The 21,723-nt window shown below is 44.0% G+C and overlaps 2 protein-coding genes across 3 annotated transcripts; both read left to right on the top strand.

Moving 5' to 3' along the window:
- The first annotated feature begins 952 nt into the window (after window positions 1-952).
- LOC115145858 (succinate dehydrogenase [ubiquinone] iron-sulfur subunit, mitochondrial-like) lies at window positions 953-14,976 on the top strand. The gene is made up of 6 exons (XM_065001254.1): window positions 953-1,065; window positions 11,334-11,419; window positions 11,797-11,933; window positions 12,044-12,160; window positions 12,294-12,660; window positions 12,780-14,976. The coding sequence occupies exons 2-5, from the start codon at window positions 11,344-11,346 to the stop codon at window positions 12,429-12,431; spliced, it is 468 nt and encodes a 155-aa protein (XP_064857326.1). The 5' UTR covers window positions 953-1,065; window positions 11,334-11,343; the 3' UTR covers window positions 12,432-12,660; window positions 12,780-14,976.
- A 698-nt stretch (window positions 14,977-15,674) lies between these two features.
- Window positions 15,675-21,722, top strand: LOC115139399 (microfibrillar-associated protein 2-like). 2 transcript variants are annotated; one of them, XM_029676736.2, is made up of 9 exons: window positions 15,675-15,781; window positions 17,408-17,468; window positions 17,648-17,698; window positions 19,698-19,724; window positions 19,824-19,907; window positions 20,027-20,062; window positions 20,199-20,286; window positions 20,383-20,456; window positions 20,594-21,722. In XM_029676736.2, exons 2-9 carry the CDS (start codon window positions 17,438-17,440, stop codon window positions 20,695-20,697), a joined length of 495 nt encoding a protein of 164 aa, XP_029532596.2. In that variant the 5' UTR covers window positions 15,675-15,781; window positions 17,408-17,437; the 3' UTR covers window positions 20,698-21,722. The 2 variants fall into 2 exon arrangements, with proteins under 2 accessions (XP_029532596.2, XP_029532605.2); XM_029676745.2 differs by having other exon boundaries at window positions 15,683-15,781; window positions 17,393-17,468.
- The last annotated feature ends 1 nt before the right edge of the window (window position 21,723 follows it).

The following is a 21,723-nucleotide window of genomic DNA, read 5'->3' as shown; positions in this document are numbered from 1 at the left end:
GAGAATGCAGATTTACTAAAGGTGCTTTTCCTTAGGGGAACTATACAGTCACCTCTCATGGCAGACCTTGTGGATCTGCTGCCATATGTCTGGGGTTTCTGTTTAACAAAAATATTGAGTGGAGGGGGAGCCAGGCCATTAAGGATCTTGAATACAAGACATGCGTATGCTTTCTAAGGATGTGACAATGATGATGGCTATTGGGCTTCCTATCAAGCACTTTGAGAGCCTGTTTGTAGACAGACTGAATAGGTTTTAATGTTGTACAGCAAGCTTGGGCCCAACTAGTCAAGCAGTATGTTAAGTGGGGGAGTATCATAGATTTGAAGTACAGTTTTGCTACCTCTGTAGTCAAACAATTTCGTATAAATCGGAAATTAGATAGAATAGCTAGCTAAATGGCTACAGTGCTAATTTACCCGTGCGTCACTGAGACATTTTTGTACCTTCTATTATCTATCAGACCCACGATTACGGATGCAACAAGATAAAGTAAAAAAACACCACCTTTAACGATTTTTGCTACAATCCTGTCGTTTTTCCCTTTGCCAACCTCACTGGATTATATGATTTTAATAATGCTGTAATGTTGATCTCAAAGAGTATCTGCCGTTAACTTTATTGACTACATTTATTTGAGCAAAACATCAAGTAAAACTCTTAGTTTACTGTTTTACATAAACTGTACATGTGGAATATCATGTGCATAGTATGTGCATGTACATTTATTTAAACAGACAATCATTTGTGACATCTGTATATTGGAAGAGGGTTTAAAATGCAGATAGCCTCTTTGTACCGAGCGTTGCGCAAATGATCTAATCTGCAAATCAATCATATAGTGACAATATAATTTTCGCAAATCTGCATAGTTTGGTAAAACCAAAGACGTTTAACACTGATCACAGATCAGTTTTTATTAAAGGAAATACCGCAGTGCATTCAGGGACAGCAGATACCAGAGAGAGGTCAGAGAAACACAGATTGCGCAAGATGTCGGTCGTTTGTTTATCGTCTTTGGGTCGCTGTAGTACGGTGGCATTCCGTTCTTCCACTGGAATGGTGGTAAGGCTGTGTTAAGACTGTGTCCATTTGAACGATTGCCTAATAAATTAATGCGGTTTGTTGATCTTTTCGAACGACGTGCGCTTGCTTGTCAGCTAGCATACCCATAGACACTAATTGCTTTAGCAAAGATCGACCAGAGCCTGTTGTTTCCAATGGGATCAAATTAATCACAGTGGGCAGAACAATCAAGGAGGTGGGCAGAGCCAAGCACGAAGTAGTAAAATCCTATTGGCGCGTTCAAGCATATTTCATTTAGGGAATTATGTGCCCGTGTGCAATAACTCAATTCGCCCTTGCACTACTTCTAAACAACGCAATTTTGTGGAACTTTGGCAAAGGTCAAAGTCTACCAAATGCAGACCACTGTTTGTTACAGATTACAGTTTTGGAAGCAGAACAGTGTGTAGATCAGCAGAATGTTGGCCAAAATCCATCTCACTCCATTTATCCCACTTCGTTTCCTCTCATCACCATATTGGTAGTGAGTGTGAACTCTAACCGGATGTTTTACATTTAACATCCGGTAAAATATTTGGCACATCTGTCTCTTTTGACGATAATATCTTCTGATCTTGGATATTTTGTTAAGAGCCCTGACGCTTACTCTAAACATGAACACCCATCGCGCTTTCCTTATGGTTTTGGAATTATAAGGAATGTATCTTTCACAACGGTGAGAAATAATAATAATTTAAAAAAATAGCGGTGAGAAATAATAAAAAATAAAAAAAGTTAAATTACTGCACACCTTTTTATAGTGTTAGGGTTCCCACATGGCCATATTTCCATGTATTTCCATGTTACAGCGCTTGTTTACGGAAAACAGACTACCTGTGCTAATGAGCTATTTGTGTCTCCTAATGTAACAGTATAACTTTAGTACGTCCCCTCGCCCCGACCCGGGCACACACCAACAACAGTTACCCATCGCTCCACAAAAGCCGCGGCCCTTGCAGAACAAGGGGAACCACTACTTCAAGGTCTCAGAGCAAGTGACGTCACCGATTGAAACGCTATTAGCGTGCACCACCGCTAACTAGCTAGCCATTTCACATCCGTTACACTAACACTTTGTGTGTAAATGGAAGGTACGCCAATATCCTGTTGTCAATGAAAAATACTGTGGTTGCAACTGTTAGTGTACAGTACTTGTATGTTTTCAATTTGTAAACTTATTTGTGATATTAAAGTAGAGGGATTTATGTTTCTAGAACCGTAATATTACAGCAAATGAGAATCGATTCACATTTAAATTGAGTATTTGGCTGTTTTGGCTTCTTCTGTGGAATTTATATGGAGGTTGGCAACCAACTTTGAGGTGCATTACCGCCTCCAACTGGACTGGAGTGTGGACCAGAGAGAGAACTGAGGGAAGGTCTGAATCCTACCCATTATTCTCTAAGTCTAAGGAAACGAAATGCATAATTAAATACTACATCCCCTGAAGATGAACCCCAGCAGTTAACTTAATATTGGTTCTTCAACCCCATTACTCCTTAAATCGAATAACAATCTCTTTCCCTCCCATATTGCTGGCACTAAAATATGTGTTCCACTGTCTCCATCTCTTCCTGACAATCACACTTCCCAGTCAGATGTTTTCCTACCAATTTCAATGTACTTTTGAGCCTTGTGTGTCCCAATCTCAGCCTTGTGATGACCCCTTTCCCTTCTCACCTTGACCTGAGGGCCTCCCCACATCTTATGCTGGTGTCTTCCCTTTCCCTCCCTGTTCCACAAATCTTTTCATTTGTTTTTAACCACTTCTTATTAACCCCTTGGCTTCTGCTTTACTGATTGACAATTCCATCTCAACTTTAGGATGTTTAATGAGTCTGCTTGGTGTTAACATCCCATCTCCTCATTTCCCTGTACTACCACATGAGCTGGTACCCAGAGGAACTGTTCTGTGAGCTTGTGTGGCCTACCACGTCACGGCTGAGCCGTTGTTGCTCCTAGAGGTTTCCACTACACAATAACCACACTTACAGTTGACCAGGGCAGACATTTTACGAACTGACTTGTTGGAAAGGTGCAATGTTGAAAGTTATTGATCTCTTCAGTACAGGCCAAATTACGTTTTTATAAAAACGTAATTCTATGTGACCTCTGTCAAATTGTGCAACGTAATCCACTGTTTTCCAATGGTGTATGAAATTAGTGACTTCAAAAATGCACTACCACTAGATACTTCTATAAATGTCAATTATTTAACGCTTACTTTGTACCTGTGTTTGTCCTGATTTGTTATAGAGTTGGAATCCATAGATTTTATTTAAAAAATGTCCTATGCTATGACAAGGTTGCTCCTTCTCCGTTTCTCAAACAACGGTCGCAGTTTGCTGCATGCACAAAACAAGTATTAGACAACAGGGATCTTGATCTATGACTCGTCTACCTTTGACCACGTCTACCTTTGACTCATTCCTCTCTGCCTCCTTCTTTCCACTCCTCTCCTCTTTTGACCTCACCCTCTCACCTTCCCCCTCTACTCACAAGGCAGGCAATACGCTCAACCTCATCTTTACTAGATGCTGTTCTTCCACTATCCTCACTGCAACTCCCCTCCAAGTCTCCGACCACTACCTTGTATCCTTTTCCCTCTTGCTCTCATCCAACACTTCCCACACTGCCCCTACTCGGATGGTATCGCGCCGTCCCAATCTTCGCTCTCTCTCCCCCGCTACTCTCTCCTCTTCCATCCTATCATCTCTTCCCTCTGCTCAAACCTTCTCCAACCTATCTCCTGATTCTGCCTCCTCAACCCTCCTCTCCTCCCTTTCTGCATCCCTTGATTCTCTATGTCCCCTATCCTCCAGGCCGGCTCGGTCCTCCCCTCCTGCTCCGTGGCTCGACGACTCATTGCGAGCTCACAGAACAGGGCTCCGGGCAGCCGGCGGAAATGGAGGAAAACTCGCCTCCCTGCGGACCTGGCATCCTTTCACTCCCTCCTCTCTACATTTTCCTCTTCTGTCTCTGCTGCTAAAGCCACTTTCTACCACTCTAAATTCCAAGCATCTGCCTCTAACCCTAGGAAGCTCTTTGCCACCTTCTCCTCCCTCCTGAATCCTCCCCCCTCTCTGCAGATGACTTCGTCAACCATTTTGAAAAGAAGGTCGACGACATCCGATCCTCGTTTGCTAAGTCAAACGACACCGCTGGTTCTGCTCACACTGCCCTACCCTGTGCTCTGACCTCTTTCTCCCCTCTCTCTCCAGATGAAATCTCGCGTCTTGTGACGGCCGGCCGCCCAACAACCTGCCCGCTTGACCCTATTCCCTCCTCTCTTCTCCAGACCATTTCCGGAGACCTTCTTCCTTACCTCACCTCGCTCATCAACTCATCCCTGACCGCTGGCTACGTCCCTTCTGTCTTCAAGAGAGCGAGAGTTGCACCCCTTCTGAAAAAACCTACACTCGATCCCTCCGATGTCAACAACTACAGACCAGTATCCCTTCTTTCTTTTCTCTCCAAAACTCTTGAACGTGCCGTCCTTGGCCAGCTCTCCCGCTATCTCTCTCAGAATGACCTTCTTGATCCAAATCAGTCAGGTTTCAAGACTAGTCATTCAACTGAGACTGCTCTTCTCTGTATCACGGAGGCCCTCCGCACTGCTAAAGCTAACTCTCTCTCCTCTGCTCTCATCCTTCTAGACCTATCGGCTGCCTTCGATACTGTGAACCATCAGATCCTCCTCTCCACCCTCCGAGTTGGGCATCGCCGGCGCGGCCCACGCTTGGATTGCGTCCTACCTGACAGGTCGCTCCTACCAGGTGGCGTGGCGAGAATCTGTCTCCTCACCACGCGCTCTCACCACTGGCGTCCCCCAGGGCTCTGTTCTAGGCCCTCTCCTATTCTCGCTATACACCAAGTCACTTGGCTCTGTCATAACCTCACATGGTCTCTCCTATCATTGCTATGCAGACGACACACAATTAATCTTCTCCTTTCCCCCTTCTGATGACCAGGTGGCGAATCGCATCTCTGCATGTCTGGCAGACATATCAGTGTGGATGACGGATCACCACCTCAAGCTGAACCTCGGCAAGACGGAGCTGCTCTTCCTCCCGGGGAAGGACTGCCCATTCCATGATCTCGCCATCACGGTTGACAACTCCATTGTGTCCTCCTCCCAGAGCGCTAAGAACCTTGGCGTGATCCTGGACAACACCCTGTCGTTCTCAACTAACATCAAGGCGGTGGCCCGTTCTTGTAGGTTCATGCTCTACAACATCCGCAGAGTACGACCCTGCCTCACACAGGAAGCAGCGCAGGTCCTAATCCAGGCACTTGTCATCTCCCGTCTGGATTACTGCAACTCGCTGTTGGTTGGGCTCCCTGCCTGTGCCATTAAACCCCTACAACTCATCCAGAACGCCGCTGCCCGTCTGGTGTTCAACCTTCCCAAGTTCTCTCACGTCACCCCGCTCCTCCGCTCTCTCCACTGGCTTCCAGTTGAAGCTTGCATCCGCTACAAGACCATGGTGCTTGCCTACGGAGCTGTGAGGGGAACGGCACCTCAGTACCTCCAGGCTCTGATCAGGCCCTACACCCAAACAAGGGCACTGCGTTCATCCACCTCTGGCCTGCTCGCCTCCCTACCACTGAGGAAGTACAGTTCCCGCTCAGCCCAGTCAAAACTGTTCGCTGCTCTGGCCCCCCAATGGTGGAACAAACTCCCTCACAACGCCAGGACAGCGGAGTCAATCACCACCTTCTGGAGACACCTGAAACCCCACCTCTTTCAGGAATACCTAGGATAGGATAAAGTAATCCTTCTCACCTCCCCCCCCTTAAAAGATTTAGATGCACTATTGTAAAGTGGCTGTTCCACTGGATGTCTTAAGGTGAACGCACCAATTTGTAAGTCGCTCTGGATAAGAGCGTCTGCTAAATGACTTAAATGTAAATGTAAATGTACTCGGGAGGGGATTGATTGTTTCTGCTGTAACCAAGAAGCTTGATCTTGCAAGCTAGACACTTGGTGAGCAAGTTAGCAAACCAAATGCATAGCTGGAGCCCTGTGCTTGAGCGAAATTATTTGACCTTAGTGAAACCAGTGGTGATTTTAGTATTTAAATCTTGGTGGGGCAAAAAAAATAAAAAGTGGGATGCATGCCAGCAAAGCCACTACAAAACACAATACATTAATTTCCCTATAACGGTGACAAACGGTGCCCACAAACTGTTAGGGCCTATATAAAGCTGTCCCAACAACAGTCCCAACATCTTACCACTGCTACACCTGGTTATCAGCGGAGCCTTGTCTGGCAGAGAAACAATTCATTCAGTCTCAATTACTGCCTTTAAAAAACATAGCTGATATTAAACAAATGTGGTTTCTAGTGACAATTGATTTACAAACTATGGCATATGGGGACGACGAGCAGATAAGAGGCAATCTGTAATTTTGATTAAGACATTAATGAGCGAGCTAGGACGGATGTAGTCAATATAACTATTTGTTTAGCACTTTTGAAATGAACAGCAACATAATTCAGAACATAGGCCATTCTTAGTGTTCTCCCTGTATATCAAGTTAGAACCGTAGGATACATTAAAGGGGGCATATAAGCAGACAATGAAAGCTCTCACAATATTCGATTATTACATTTCTCTAAAACAGGTTATAGGCTACATGTGCAGCACCAAGTCAGAACAATATGTGAAATTAAGAGGGGTAAATATACCAAATTATTAGGGTGAGTCACATTAACTACTAACATCTTACTACACAACATACACTTAGTATTATTTCTTATCTACAGTATAAATATTTCCATAGCATATTACATCATTTGTGCAGCAGCATGCAACACATTTTTGGACTCACCTCTGTTGTCCTGTGCTCACTTGAACAGGAAGGGGGTGCGGTGGTCCTTGGTGGGCAAATGTTGTCATGAAAGTCTGGCATTCTCTGGATTTATGGTGCTTTCAAAACAACTGGGAACTCGGGGAGGATGGGGGGGGGTGAATCATAATGACGTCATTGATCTTCAGGTCGTTGCTCTAGAAAGAGGATGGATTTACAATTCCGAGATGGATGACAGTTCAAAACGTATTTTCCCATTTGGAGCTTGTTTATTCCTGACTTCCCAGTTGTCTTCAACTCACTAAAGCAGCATAAATCATGCTTCATTAACAGCATGGCCAATGTTGAATGTTTATCATTTTAAACTTGGAAAAGAGCCCCTTAATCCCAGATTTGGGACCACACAGCCACTCCACTGAATAGCAGGCTAGTGATATCTTTGCAATGCTAGCAGTTAGCCACAGTCACTGATTCCTTCCAAACCACTCATTATTGAATTTGCAATTTCCAACTTGTGTAATGTTTGTGGCCGATGAGCACCGCTCATATAGCTATAATTACATTGTTTGCAAACTGATATGTAACATGTTTTAATGCCAAAATAACATGTAAAACAGGCAAGCCCCCCCTAAAAAGTTATAAATGTGGGGGTCAAAAAGCCCTGAATGATGGGTCACCAGGGACATTTACAGTGATAAGATATTTACCTCTCAAACAGTAGTGAACTTCAAGTGTAACTTGATCACCTCTTGTGCTGCTCGAGTGGATCGTCATGAAGCAATTTAAATATATATACACTGCTCAAAAAAACAAAGGGAACACTTAAACAACACAATGTAACTCCAAGTCAATCACACTTCTGTGAAATCAAACTGTCCACTTAGGAAGCAACACTGATTGACAATAGATTTCACATGCTGTTGTGCAAATGGTAATAGACAACAGGTGGAAATCATAGGCAATTAGCAAGACACCCCCAATAAAGGAGTGGTTCTGCAGGTGGTGGCCACAGACCACTTCTCAGTTCCTATGCTTCCTGGCTGATGTTTTGGTCACTTTTGAATGCTGGCGGTGCTTTCACTCTAGTGGTAGCATGAGACGGAGTCTACAACCCACACAAGTGGCTCAGGTAGTGCAGCTCATCCAGGATGGCACATCAATGCGAACTGTGGCAAGAAGGTTTGTTGTGTCTGTCAGCGTAGTGTCCAGAGCATGGAGGCACTACCAGGAGACAGGCCAGTACATTAGGAGACGTGGAGGAGTCCGTAGGAGGGCAACAACCCAGCAGTAGGACCGCTACCTCCGCCTTTGTGCAAGGAGGAGCAGGAGGAGCACTGCCAGAGCCTTGCAAAATGACCTCCAGCAGGCCACAAATGTGCATGTGTCTGCTCAAACGGTCAGAAACAGACTCCATGAGGGCCCAACGTCCACAGGTGGGGGTTGTGCTTTCAGCCCAACACCGTGCAGGACGTTTGGCATTTGCCAGAGAACACCAAGATTGGCAAGTTCACCACTGGCGCCCTGTGCTCTTCACAGATGAATGCAGGTTCACACTGAGCACATGTGACAGATGTGACAGAGTCTGGAGACGCCGTGGAGAACGTTCTGCTGCCTGCAACATCCTCCAGCATGACCGGCTTGGCGGTGGGTCAGTCATGGTGTGGGGTGACATTTCTTTGGGGGGGCCGCACAGCCCTCCATGTGCTCGCCAGAGGTAGCCTGACTGCCATTAGGTACCGAGATGAGATCCTCAGACCCCTTGTGAGACCATATGCTGGTGCGGTTGGCCCTGGATTCCTCCTAATGCAAGACAATGCTAGACCTCATGTGGCTGGAGTATGTCAGCAGTTCCTGCAAGAGGAAGGCATTGATGCTATGGACTGGCCCGCCCGTTCCCCAGACCTGAATCCAATTGAGCACATCTGGGACATCATGTCTCGCTCCATCCACCAACACAAAGTTGCACCACAGACTGTCCAGGAATTGGCGGATGCTTTAGTCCAGGTCTGGGAGGAGATCCCTCAGGAGACCATCCGCCACCTCATCAGGAGCATGCCCAGGCGTTGTAGGGAGGTCATACGGGCACATGGAGGCCACACACACTACTGAGCCTCATTTTGACTTGTTTTAAGGACATTACATCAGCCTGTAGTGTGTGGTTTTCCACTTTAATTTTGAGTGTGACTCCAAATCCAGACCTCCATAGGTTGCTAAATTTTTATTTCCATTGATAATTTCTGTGTGATTTTGTCAGCACATTCAACTATGTAAAGAAAAAAGTACTTAATAAGAATATTTCATTCATTCAGATCTAGGATGTGTTATTTTAGTGTTCCCTTTGTTTTTTTGAGCAGTGTATATATAAACTGTATTGAGAAACAAACCATGGGTATTTCAAAATACCCCAGTATGTGTTATATACCAGGGATCATCAACTAGATTTAGCCATGGGCTGAAGATCTTTTCTTTAGCGTATAATCAGGGGGCCGGAACATAATTACAAATCATTTGTAGACTGCAAAAAACCCAAACAGATATATTTAACTAAACATAATCATTTAAAACCCTGTTTATATTTGTATATGACCAGAGTATACAAAACATTAAGAACACCTGCTCTTTCCATGACAGAGCAGGTGGAAGTTGTGACATCAATAAGGGATCATTTGTTAGAGCCAGTTCAATCAGTGTAGATGAAGGGGAGGAGAGAGGTTAAAGAAGGATTTGTTGAGCATTAAAATCCAGCAGGTTGCAGCTCTTGACACAAACTGGTGCGCCTGGCGCCTACTACCATACCCTGTTCAAAGGCACTTAACATTTTTGTCTTGCCCATTCATCCTCTGAATGGCACATATACACATGTTTCAAGGCTTAAAAATCCTTCTTGAATCTGTTTCCTCTCCTTCATCTACACTGATTGAAGTGGATTTAACAAGTGACATCAATAAAGGATCATAGCTTTCTCCTGGTCGAGCAGGTGTTCTTAATGTTGTGTATACACTCCACACTGCCAATACACATTCTTCTACCAGGAGCATTGAGTCGTCAGTCATGAGGAAGTTGTTCAATCCCACAGCTTGTAATGTGGTTCATGACAGACAGGCTGAGCTCTCCTCATTCTCTCTCCTCTGTTACTTCAGGCAGTTCGGTACGCCCAGACAGAGGCGGCCACAGCACCCCAGCCCAGAGTCAAGAAGTTCCAGGTGTACCGCTGGGACCCAGACACGGTGCGGGATAAGCCCCGCATGCAGACCTTTGAGATTGATCTCAACACGTGAGTACAGCCCGCCTTATCAGTTGAACACTTCCATTAGGTTATTGGAACAGCTACTTTGTAATTTATCAGTTTCAGATCTTGTTAGTACAGACCTCCCCTTGCTGGTGATGGAGTACTCGTTGTATATAGACTCATTATTGTTAAGGTACTGTGCTATTTCCTATTATTATTATTTTTTTTACTGAGTGTTGTTGGGGAAGGGCTTGTAAAGTAAGCATTTCAAGGTATAAAAGTATACAAAGTATACACCTGTTGCATTCGGCGCATGTGACAAATATTTGGATTTGTTCGAGAGGGAATCATGAGCACCCTTCATATGGAATTAAGGAGGATAACCCTGATACTCTGGACAGGTTCCCAGTCCTCTTCCTGTTCTTTCTCCATCTGTCCAATCCTGTTGGCTCAGTTCTGGCAATGAGGCATTGTGACAAAAATACCCTGGAGTACTATCATAGCATGTATTTGTATAGTATACTGAACAAAAAATATAAACGCAACATGTAAAGTCTTTGTCCCATGTTTCATAAGCTGAAATAAAAGATCCAAGAAATTGTCCATGCGCACAAAAAGCTTATTTCTCAAAATGTTTTTGCACTAATTTGTTTATATCCCTGATGGTGAGCATTTGCCAAGATAATCAGGTGTGGCATATCAAGAAGCTGATTAAACAGCATGGTCATTACACAGGTTCACCTTGTGCTGCGGACAATAAAAGGCCACTCTAAAATGTGCAGTTTTGTCACACAACACAATATCACAGATATCTCAAGTTTTGAGTAAGTGTGCAATTGGCATGCCATCTGGAGGGATTTCCACCAGAGCTGTTGCCAGATAATTGAATCTTCATTTCTATACCATAAGCCGCCTCCAACGTTGTTTTAGAGAATTTGGCAGTCCGTCTAACCGGCCTCACAACCGCAAACCACGTGTAACCATGACCTCCACTTCCGACTTCTTCACCTGTGGGATCGTCTGAGGGGGTGCTTAGCAGTATTTCTGTCTGTTATAAAGGCCTTTTGTGGGGGAAAACAAATTCTGGTTGGCTGGGCCTTGCTCCCCAGTGGGTGGGTCTATTTCTGTTCAGTATATAGGTGTCAATCCTGTTCTCATACATCTTCAGTGTACAGATGAGGTTCTTAACAATAAGTGGACTGTCTGCTTCCCTTCTTTCCACAGCTGTGGCCCCATGGTATTGGACGCCCTCATCAAGATAAAGAATGAGATGGACGGCACTCTGACCTTCCGTCGCTCCTGCAGAGAGGGTCAGTGTGTGGAGGGAAGTAGGGTTATTTTGGGGATACTGATGAAAAGAGGAAATGGATGAGATGATTCTAGTGGTGAATCACTAATGTTTTTTGGGGAGTGAGAGAAGAGCTGGGATTAGTTTTCTTAAATGTTGGTTTACTGTGTTTTTGTTACGTTAGGGATTTAGATGTCGTCAAGGTTGGAAAGTGTGTCCAGGATGGAATTATCTTAGAACAGGTTGTCCAGTGGTGATACCAGATCAGGTTTATTCTAGTGACTGACTATCCACCAATGGACATGCCCCAGTCAAGGAAAAATAACACGGATCCGTTCCTTTTGCAACTTCATATAATGTGAGTAAGGCAGTGTTTGTATGGTGTTTGCTATGGTGCAGGTATCTGTGGATCCTGTGCAATGAACATCAATGGAGGCAACACACTGGCCTGTCTGAACAAGATTGACACCAACACCAGCAAGGCTACCAAGATCTACCCTCTGCCACACATGTATGTGGTCAAAGATCTGGTCCCTGTGAGTATCATCATTCCATACAAGCTTGTCACACACTGGTTGTATTATTTTAGTTGTCAATTCCACATTAAAGTTGGAGTGAGTTTGTGATGGCGTTCTTTTGGTTGCAGGACATGAGTCATTTCTATGCTCAGTACAAGTCAATCGAGCCCTACCTGAAGAAGAAGGATGAGACAAATGAGGGAAAGGAACAGTACCATCAGACTGTGGAGGACAGACAAAAACTGGTACACCCAAATGACTTCTGGTTCATTGACAATGAGCAACATTTAGATGGTTGAACAGAGTGCTGCAACTGTGTCCATTTTGTCAAAATGTCTTCTGTGCTCTCTTTTTTACTGTCTTGTCTCTCCCTGTCAGGACGGGCTGTATGAATGTATTCTGTGTGCGTGCTGCAGCACCAGCTGCCCCAGCTACTGGTGGAATGGAGACAAGTATCTGGGACCTGCTGTCCTTATGCAGGCCTGTGCTTTTGTGTATGAGTTTAGACTAGTCTGACTAGTTTGATTCAGAGTTGTTGTATTTTGATTAACGGGACACTGATGTGTGAATGTGCGTATGCACCTTGGACTGTTTGTGAGCTCACATGGCTGTCCTTCTCCAGGCCTACCGTTGGATGATCGACTCGAGAGACGAGTTCACAGAGGAGCGTCTCTCCAAGCTGCAGGATCCTTTCTCTCTCTACCGCTGTCACACCATCATGAACTGCACTAAGACCTGCCCCAAGGTAACCTCGGTCTAATAAACATTACTCCTCCCTTCGAAGGGTAAACTTCACTGCTCACTAGCACTCACTTCTACTTTCTCATTATTGTCAAATTCATCACCTCTCTCCTACTCTTACAGGGCCTGAACCCAGGGAAGGCGATTGCAGAGATTAAGAAGATGATGGCCACTTACAAGGAGAAGAAATCAGCTGTTGCTTGAACTCTGGGGTCATGACCCTTGACCCCCCCCTCCCCCTCTTTAACATTAATCTACAATTAAGATGCCCTACTAGTGAGGTCTACTGGGCCTGCACACTTGTGAACTTCACCAACTCCACACTCCAGCACTACATCTCTCGAGACGATCATCCAACAGTAGGTCTGGGGCGGCAGGGTAGTCTAGTGGTTAGAGTGTTGGGATAGTAATCGAAAGGTTGCAAGTTCAAATCCCTGAGCTGACAAGGTACAAATCTGTTCTGCCCCTGAACAAGAGTTAACTCACTGTCATTGAAAATAAGAATTTGTTCTGAACTGACCTAGTTAAATAAAGGTATAATAAAAAATTGGACTCCAAGGGAACAGTTGGGAGAGATGTGAGACATGTGGGTGGGTTTGAGTTGAGGGTGATGGATTCACAGACAAGAAATATGTATATCTGTTGCTCATCCATCAAAACTATATACAGTTGAAGTCGTAAGTTAATACACCTTAGTCAAATACATTTAAACTCTGTTTTTCACAATTCCTGACATTTAATCCTAGTAAAAATTCCCTTTCTTTGGTTCAGTTAGGATCACCACTTTATTTTCAGAATGTGAAATGTTAGAATAATGGTAGTGATTTATTTAAGCTTTCATTTCTTTCATCACATTCCCAGTGGGTCAGAAGTTTACATACACTCAATTAGTATTTGGTAGCATTGCCTTTAAATTGTTTCATTTGGGTCAAACGTTTCAAGTAGCCTTCATCAAGCTTCCCACAATACGTTGGGTGAATTTTGGCCCATTCCTCCTGACAGAGCTGGTGTAACGGAGTCAGGTTTGTAGGCCTCCTTGCTCGCACACACTTTTTCAGTTCTGCCCACAAATTGTCCAAAGGATTGAGGTCAGGGCTTTGTGATGGCCACTCCAATACCTTTACTTTGTTGTCCTTAAGCCATTTTGCCACAACTTTGGAAGTATGCTTGGGGTCATTGTCCATTTGGGACCAAGCTTTAACTTATTGACTGATGTCTTGAGATATTGCTTCAGTATATCCACATAACTTTCCTACCTCATGATGCCATCTATTTTGTGAAGTGCACCAGTCCCTCCTACAGCAAAGCACCCCCACAACATGATGCTGCCACCCCCGTGCTTCACGGTTGGGATGGTGTTCTCCAGCTTGCAAGCCTCCCCATTTTTCCTCCAAACATAACTATGGTCATTATGGCCAAACAGTACAATTTTTGTTTCATCAGACCAGAGGGCATTTGTCCAAAAAGTACGATCTTTGTCCCCATGTGCAGTTGCAAACCGTAATCTGTCTTTTTTATGCGGCTTTGGAGCAGTGGCTTCTTCCTTACTGTGCGGCCTTTGAGGTTATGTCGATATAGGACCTGTTACTGTGGATATAGATACTTTTGTACCTGTTTCCTCCAGCATCTTCACAAGGTCCTTTGCTGTTGTTCTGGGGTTGATTTGCACTTTTCAAACTAAAGTATGTTCATCTCTAGGAGAGAGAATGCGTCTCCTTCCTGAGCGGTATGACGGCTGCGTGGTCCCATGGTGTTTATACTTGCGTACTATTGTTTGTACAGATGAACGTGGTGACTTCAGGCGTTTGGAAATTGCTCCAAAGGATGAACCAGACTTGTGGAGGTCTTGGCTGGTTTCTTTTGATTTTCCCATGATGTCAAGCAAAGAGGCACTGAGTTTGAAGGTAGGCCTTGAAATACATCCACAGGTACACCTCCAATGGACTCAAATTATGTCAATTAGCCAATCAGAAGCTTCTAAAGCCATGACACCATTTTCTGGAATTTTCCAAGCTGTTTAAAGGCACAATCAACTTAGTGTATGTAAACTTCTGACCCACTGGAATTGTGATTTAAGTGAAATAATCTGTCTGTAAACAATTGTTGGAAAAATGACTTGTGTCATGCACAACGTAAATGTCCTAACCGACTTGCCAAAACTATAGTTTGTTAACAAGAAATTTGTGGAGTGGTTGAAAAACGAGTTTAATTGACTCCAACCTAAGTGTATATAAACTTCCGACTTCAACTGTGAGTATATATAAATATATATAACGGGAGTCTTTATTTTAATGTGTAATAAATGTAATGCTTTAATGCCTACCGTTGTATCGCTGGTTATTATGCCTGCTTGTGATCAAACATGCTGCCTGTCCTATACTATTTTGTTAAAATAAATTTTTAACATCACATTCATTGTGGAGTGCTGAAGAAGCATGTACAGCATTAACATGTCGATTGGTTTTAAGATCAGCTCAAGTCAACAAAAAAACCCTACTTTTGCTTATTAAACTGTGCATGCTCTGGTTGTCAGTCCTGCAGTTTGTATTTTACTTTTTAAAGGTGCTCTCTGCACGTTGCCATGGGCAGCACCAGACATATTGAGATGAGCGAGATGCAGCACTTTGCTGTCACACAGTACTGCACATGTACACCGGTTCGATTTACGCTGTGGTAACCAGGGAACCAAAACAGTGGAGCACTCGTGCTTAATCGCTTTTAGTTGTTGCAGAAATTGACCCACTAGGCTAGTGCACTGTGTCATATACGTGTGTGGAATTTCAATCCATGTCCTCTAGGTGTCAGCCTTTCACAGACTAATCCTGGAGTAGAGAGACATGCACACTCGTAGTGAAAAGGGAGAACAAAATGGGCCACTGGAATCAATCATGTCTACAGTCTACTGCTTTCAAACCTATTTATCCATCCTGAAGGTTAGGGGATTTATGTATGTTCAGTCAGTGCCATGGTCTCCTGACTGTGATTGGCGGGAGTGGGCGATGGGACAGACAGAGGTGGGGAGAGGGGGCTTGAAGGCGGGGCGTTATACAATGTGGCGCTCGGTCAGACTGCTGAAGACGGACGCATGAGACTTGCGGATCACCGGAGAAAAGAAAAATAACGAGGTAAGAGCTACAAATCGATGCAAGTTGTTAAAATGAATATGTCCAAATATTAAATAATTGCAAAAACAGCATATATGTATTTGTAATCATGTGCGCTTATTTTTATTAATTTTAATATTTGAATTCAAAGGTCAAGGGAGTAGTAGGTAGGCTACGGTTGTGGAGTTTTTAACCATTTGTCATGGTGGTGTGCGATATGAAATATGCATACACAGTATGTATCCATCATCAGTACTGGAAGTTATAGCCTACCTCTACAACTTTTATCAAATCACGCAATTCACGACATGGTTGGGTCTAATGGAATGTAGTTATTTGACAAGTATTTTAATCATTTAATTTGTTCAGAATGGTACTTTATTTGAAGATTGTTCTAAACTGACTTGAGGTTGTTTATTGGTCGTCTGTTTATACTGGATGGGGCTATCTGCACTCCAGGGGTGGGGTTATTGCTGGAGGCCTTGACAATACAATGGAGAGGGGCTGGCCAACATAAATAAAACAGAGGAAAATGAGAAAATGAATGAGGGATATTAAAGACTATTAGAGGGGAGGGGATTGGAGCCAGGGGGAGAGATGGAGGAAATTATATGCACTTTTTAACATTTTACATAGCACTTGAAAACAAACAAACTGTTTAGTAGGAATGAGAGGAAAGATAAGGAGAGACATGGCTCTCCCCTTTCATGGTGGCATTGTTCCCAAGTCCTTATGCTTTGGGGGAGGGGGTCGGGGAGGGAGGGGGAGAAATGAAATGGGGATGAGGAGGGGGGTGTAATAGCTCCCAGATGTGTGCTGTGAAAACATATGGTTTCCAATAGCCACTGTGATGCACAAGAGGAATGTCTGAACACACACACACAGACACACACACACTTTGGTGACATATACCTTCATACATACATGTACACTCACACATTATATCCAATCATATGCACATGTATGCCACACACCTCATAATATGAAACATATGTGATGACACTCACACATACGGATGATCACACGATAAGTGCACAAAACCCACATAAGCTGGACTGTCTGATTGTGTGCAGTACAGTTAAGCAGAAGCAGAGGAGTATTTGCTTATTCTACAAGAAAAGTGCTCTCTTCTTGAGAGAGAGAAAGAGGTGAGGGGGAGTGGTTAAGGGAAATGACAGAGGGTGACAGAGGGAAAATGAGAGACGTGGAGAGAGGGATATAGAAGATGGTGGAGGGGCTCAGTGGTTATTTTCCTGGAATTTAGCCACTGGTCTGTCTGCTTTAGAGCGTTTCACAGTGGAACAGAGAAAAGGAGAAAAACAGAGGGATTGTTAAGAAAGACAGACGTGCCACATTCTTTCTGTCCAAGTTTTCCTTTTTCCCCCTGACTTTATGGGGCCAGGGCAGGGCAGAATGAAGGAGAGAGTGGAGGAGGTGGAGGGGAGGTGAGTCCAGGGAAAGGGAAGAGGTGAGGCTAGAATGCAAGACAGGAGAGATGGAAGGGAAAAGACAAGAGGCTCATGGGTAAAGATTCTGAAAAGTGACATAGAAATACATCTATGACGCGTGTACACTATGTGACAGATATCTCTATATCACTTGGAATCAGTAACTCATTTGACAATGTATAAGGTCTCTCTTCCTCAGTGTCAGTCTACCTCTACACAGAAAACGACCATGAGAGTCCTCCTACTGCTCTCCATGCCAGGTGAGTCTAGCACACTGCACACTACATAATATACACAACTCTACTGTAGTGTACACACAACAATAGACCAACCTAATACTCATTCTACACAATAATGTTTTTCACATTGTGCTTAGCACCACCACAAAACACTTGTCCAGCACCTTTGCCTAAACATTTAGCTAACTTTGCCTCAACAGTCCTTCTGCTAGCCCAGCCCCCACTCTACCAAGAACCCTTTCCTTTCCTGGGTGAGTTCATCCATGTCATTACTACACTATCTGTCCATGTGTACAAACACACAGTGACTCAGTACTGTCTCACCACATTTGGTCTTTTTCATGTCTTTTGTCTACCTGCACTGAAGGTAAAACCATGACAAATGTTCAATTTGACCAGGCAGGTGGAAACATGTCATGTCCTGTGTGTGGCATGGAGAGCAGTAGGAAGACTCATGTTTGCTCTCCATTTTAAATTACGTTTTTAAATGTAACCTTTATTTAATTAGGCAAGTCAGTTTAAGAACAAAATCTTATTTATATTGACGGCCCACACCGGCCCAACCCGGACGACGCTGGGCCATGGGTCCTGTGTGGAGGTAGACTGACAGTGAGGAGGAGAGAGAAAACCTTATACGTTTCCATTTGGCTCATTCATCCCCCTCCTCTCCTCTGTAACTATTACCCAGGTTGTTGCCGTAAATGAGAATGTGTTCTCAGTCAACTTACCTAGTAAAAATGAGGATAAAATAAGTCAAATACAAATAAATACACTGTATATACAAAAGTATTTGGAAACCCATTCAAATTAGTGGGTTCAGTGACACCTGTTGCTAACAGGTGTCCACATTTGAGCATACAGCCATGCAATCTCCATAGACAAACATTGGCAGTAGAATGGCCTTACTGAAGAGCTCAGTGACCTTCAACGTTGCAGCGTCATTGGATGCCACCTTACCAACAAGTCAGTTTGTAAAATTTCTGCCCGCTAGAGTTGCCCTGGTGAACTGTAAGTGCTGTTATTGTGTAGTGGAAACTTCTAGGAGCAACAACGGCTCAGTCAAAGTGGTAGGCCACACAAGCTCACAGAACGGGGCCGACGACTGATGAAGTGTGTAGCTCATAAAAATTATCTGTCCTTGGTTGCAACACTCACTACGGAGTTACAAACTGCCTCTGGAAGCAACACCAGCACAAGAACAGTTCATCAGGAGCTTCATGAAATGGGTTTTCATGGCCAAGCAGCCACACACAAGCCTAATATCACCATGCGCAATGCTAAGCATCGGCTGGAGTGGTGTAAAGCTCGCCGCCATTGGACTCTGAAGCAGTGGAAATGCGTTCTCTGGAGTGATGAATCACGCTTCACCATCTGGCATTCCGACGGATAAATCTGGGTTTTGTGGATGCCAGTAGAACGCTACCTGCCCCAATGCATAGTGCCAACTGTAAAGTTTGGTGGAGAAGGAATAATGGTTCAGGCTAGGCTCCTTAGTTCCATTGAAGGGTAATCTTAATGCTACAGCATATAATGACATTGTAGACGATTCTGTGCTCCCAACTTTGTGTCAACAGTTTGGGGAAGGCTCTTTCCTGTTTCAGCATGTCAATGCCCCCGTGCACAAAGCGAGGTCCATACAGAAATGGTTTGTCGAGATCGGTATGGAAGAACTTGACTGGCCTGCACAGAGCTCTGACCTCAACCACATCGAAAGCCTTTGGGATGAATTGGAACGCCGACTGCGAGCCAGCATCAGTGCCCGACCTCGCTAATGCTCTTGTAGCTGAATGGAGGCCCCGCAGCAATGTTCCAACATCTAGTGGAAAGCCTTCCCAGAAGAGTGGAGGCTGTTATTGCATCCAAGGGGGGAAACTCTATATTAATGCCCATGATTTTAAATATGAGATGTTCGACAAGCAGGCCATGTAGTGTAAATAATGGTCATGTAGTGTAAATAATGTCACTAGTATTTTGTAAATACCACTTACTATTTCATCATTTGCTAACATCTTGAATATGAAGGAATGCATAAAGACAATCTCCTATACATTTCCTCTCAATTTTGAAAGCAGGTGGTCAAAATCCCCACTGTATTTGAGTAGATCTCTGTTAGTCATCTGTCATGAAGGTTTGCTTGCTTGTCTCTGTCTGTCCGTCCGTCCATCTGTTTGTTGTAAGTTTTTCATATGTTACCAGTCAATGTAACAAAAGCATATCTCATACTGTACCGTTGTTCATTTTGCTTCACAGAGGACTATGACCCTGATTATTTTCCTGGTAAGATACTTGTATGAGCTTGTTACCTATATTACTCTGGTAGTATCTGCCCTTTCTCTGCCCTTTGATGATGTACTGAAAACTCTCTCTCCCTGTCAGAGAATCCTGACACGGATGTCCAGCAGCAGGTCTTGTTACATGGTCCTCGACCATTCCCTGAGCCAGAACGTCCTGGTCCATCTGGTACGTACCCCCCTCTTATTATCTACTCTTCAACATCTACACCCACTGTCATGTTCTGTTGTCACATTAACAGAAGTATTCCATTTCAATGGGAGTTGAGTTTCTGTTTTGTTTTCCAGAGCCAGAGACAGAGCCTACAGAACCTGGCCCCCTAGGTAAGAAACATAGGGGAAGGGAGGGCCCGTGTGTAAAGTGATTAATGAATGATTGGATTTGTGTTGAAGTATTATTGCGATATCTATAGGGTTGTATGTATTTTCTTGCATGGCTCACTTGTTTTGTGTTGTGTAGATTGCCGAGAAGAGCAGTACCCCTGCACCAGACTCTACTCTATTCACAAGCCATGCAAACAGTGTCTGAATAGCCTCTGTTTCTACAGGTATGCTACTGCACCTTAGTTTTTACCATGAGGGTATTGACAGTGGATTTATATAGTGTTCAATATCACACTGTAACCCCGTTACTCTCTCCTCAGCTTGCGAAGGGTGTATGTGATCAACAAGGAGGTGTGTGTCAGGACCGTGTGTGCGCATGAAGAGCTGCTAAGAGGTGGTCAGCCTACACTTTTTCTGGTTTATGGTGCACAACCGACTGTCCCTAATAAAGAAAAGCACACACACACCCACTCAGACGTGGACAGTACAGATGCAAACCTGTAACCCTTCTCTCTCTCTCTCTCTCTGTAGCTGACATGTGCCGTGACCAGTTCTCTCGTTGTGGTGTAGCGGCGGTGAGTGGCCAGTGTGGGTCACTGGGGAGCAGCTGTGGGAAGAGCTGTGGAGGCTGTTGAGAACATGGAGACATCAGAGAAAACTCCAGCCCAAATACTGCCACATCTCTTAGGGTCCACATCTCTTTTCCTGTTTAATCTTCGACTGTATTCCACATAATCTTTGGTTCCAAAAAACTCCTCTATTTGTTTATTTGCTCTACTTCTCTAGTGACTTTCCCCGTCATCCCTTTTTTCATCTCTCTTTCAGAATTATACATAATGCAAGGTGGGATCAGTAGAATGTGTGTATGTCTAAACATATTATTTCATATTCAACAGAACATTGATGACTGTATAACATAACATAACTGGTGCTATAAAATCACTAACATACTGGTGCTAAGGAATTGAAATCAATCAATCAATCTTGATCTTGTTTGTTTTGCCTTACTGTATCCTATATTCTACATCATTGTGTGGTGTTTGTTTTGCCTTACTGTATCCTATATTCTACATCATTGTGTGGTGTTTGTTTTGCCTTACTGTATCCTATATTCTACATCATTGTGTGGTGTTTGTTTTGCCTTACTGTATCCTATATTCTACATCATTGTGTGGTGTTTGTTGTTGCTTACTGTATCCTATATTCTACATCATTGTGTGGTGTTTGTTTTGCCTTACTGTATCCTATATTCTACATCATTGTGTGGTGTTTGTTGTTGCTTACTGTACCTTTGTTGAAATCAGTCATAGTAGTGAGGGAACAGCAAGAGTGGCAGCCACTGTGCACTGACCTCAACAACAGAGGCATTATCAGCACTCAATCATCATCCCACTGCCTCTGCACTTCCTGGGTGGCGAGCATCCACAATCAGACTTGAAGAGACGGATTCTGACCTGACGCCTGATCTCTCCTGAAAGTGTTTTTGTGTAACACGGTCGGCCACATGACTAGAGCTACGGTGGCTGGTGACCTTGCAGTGAGTGCATAGTTTCACATATCAGAGGCAAGAAGTGGCGGCTCATAAATTGTTACTGTACTACTGCTTTGTAAAACCCTTTCACTATAATGGAGGAGAAAATAAATGTTTTTTTTACTACAAC

This window comes from Oncorhynchus nerka, linkage group LG2 (genome assembly GCF_034236695.1).
Source record: "Oncorhynchus nerka isolate Pitt River linkage group LG2, Oner_Uvic_2.0, whole genome shotgun sequence".
Classification (NCBI taxonomy): domain Eukaryota; kingdom Metazoa; phylum Chordata; class Actinopteri; order Salmoniformes; family Salmonidae; genus Oncorhynchus; species Oncorhynchus nerka.
The sequence above is the reverse complement of the archived record's forward strand: the minus strand, read 5'-3'. Positions and strand labels throughout refer to the sequence as shown.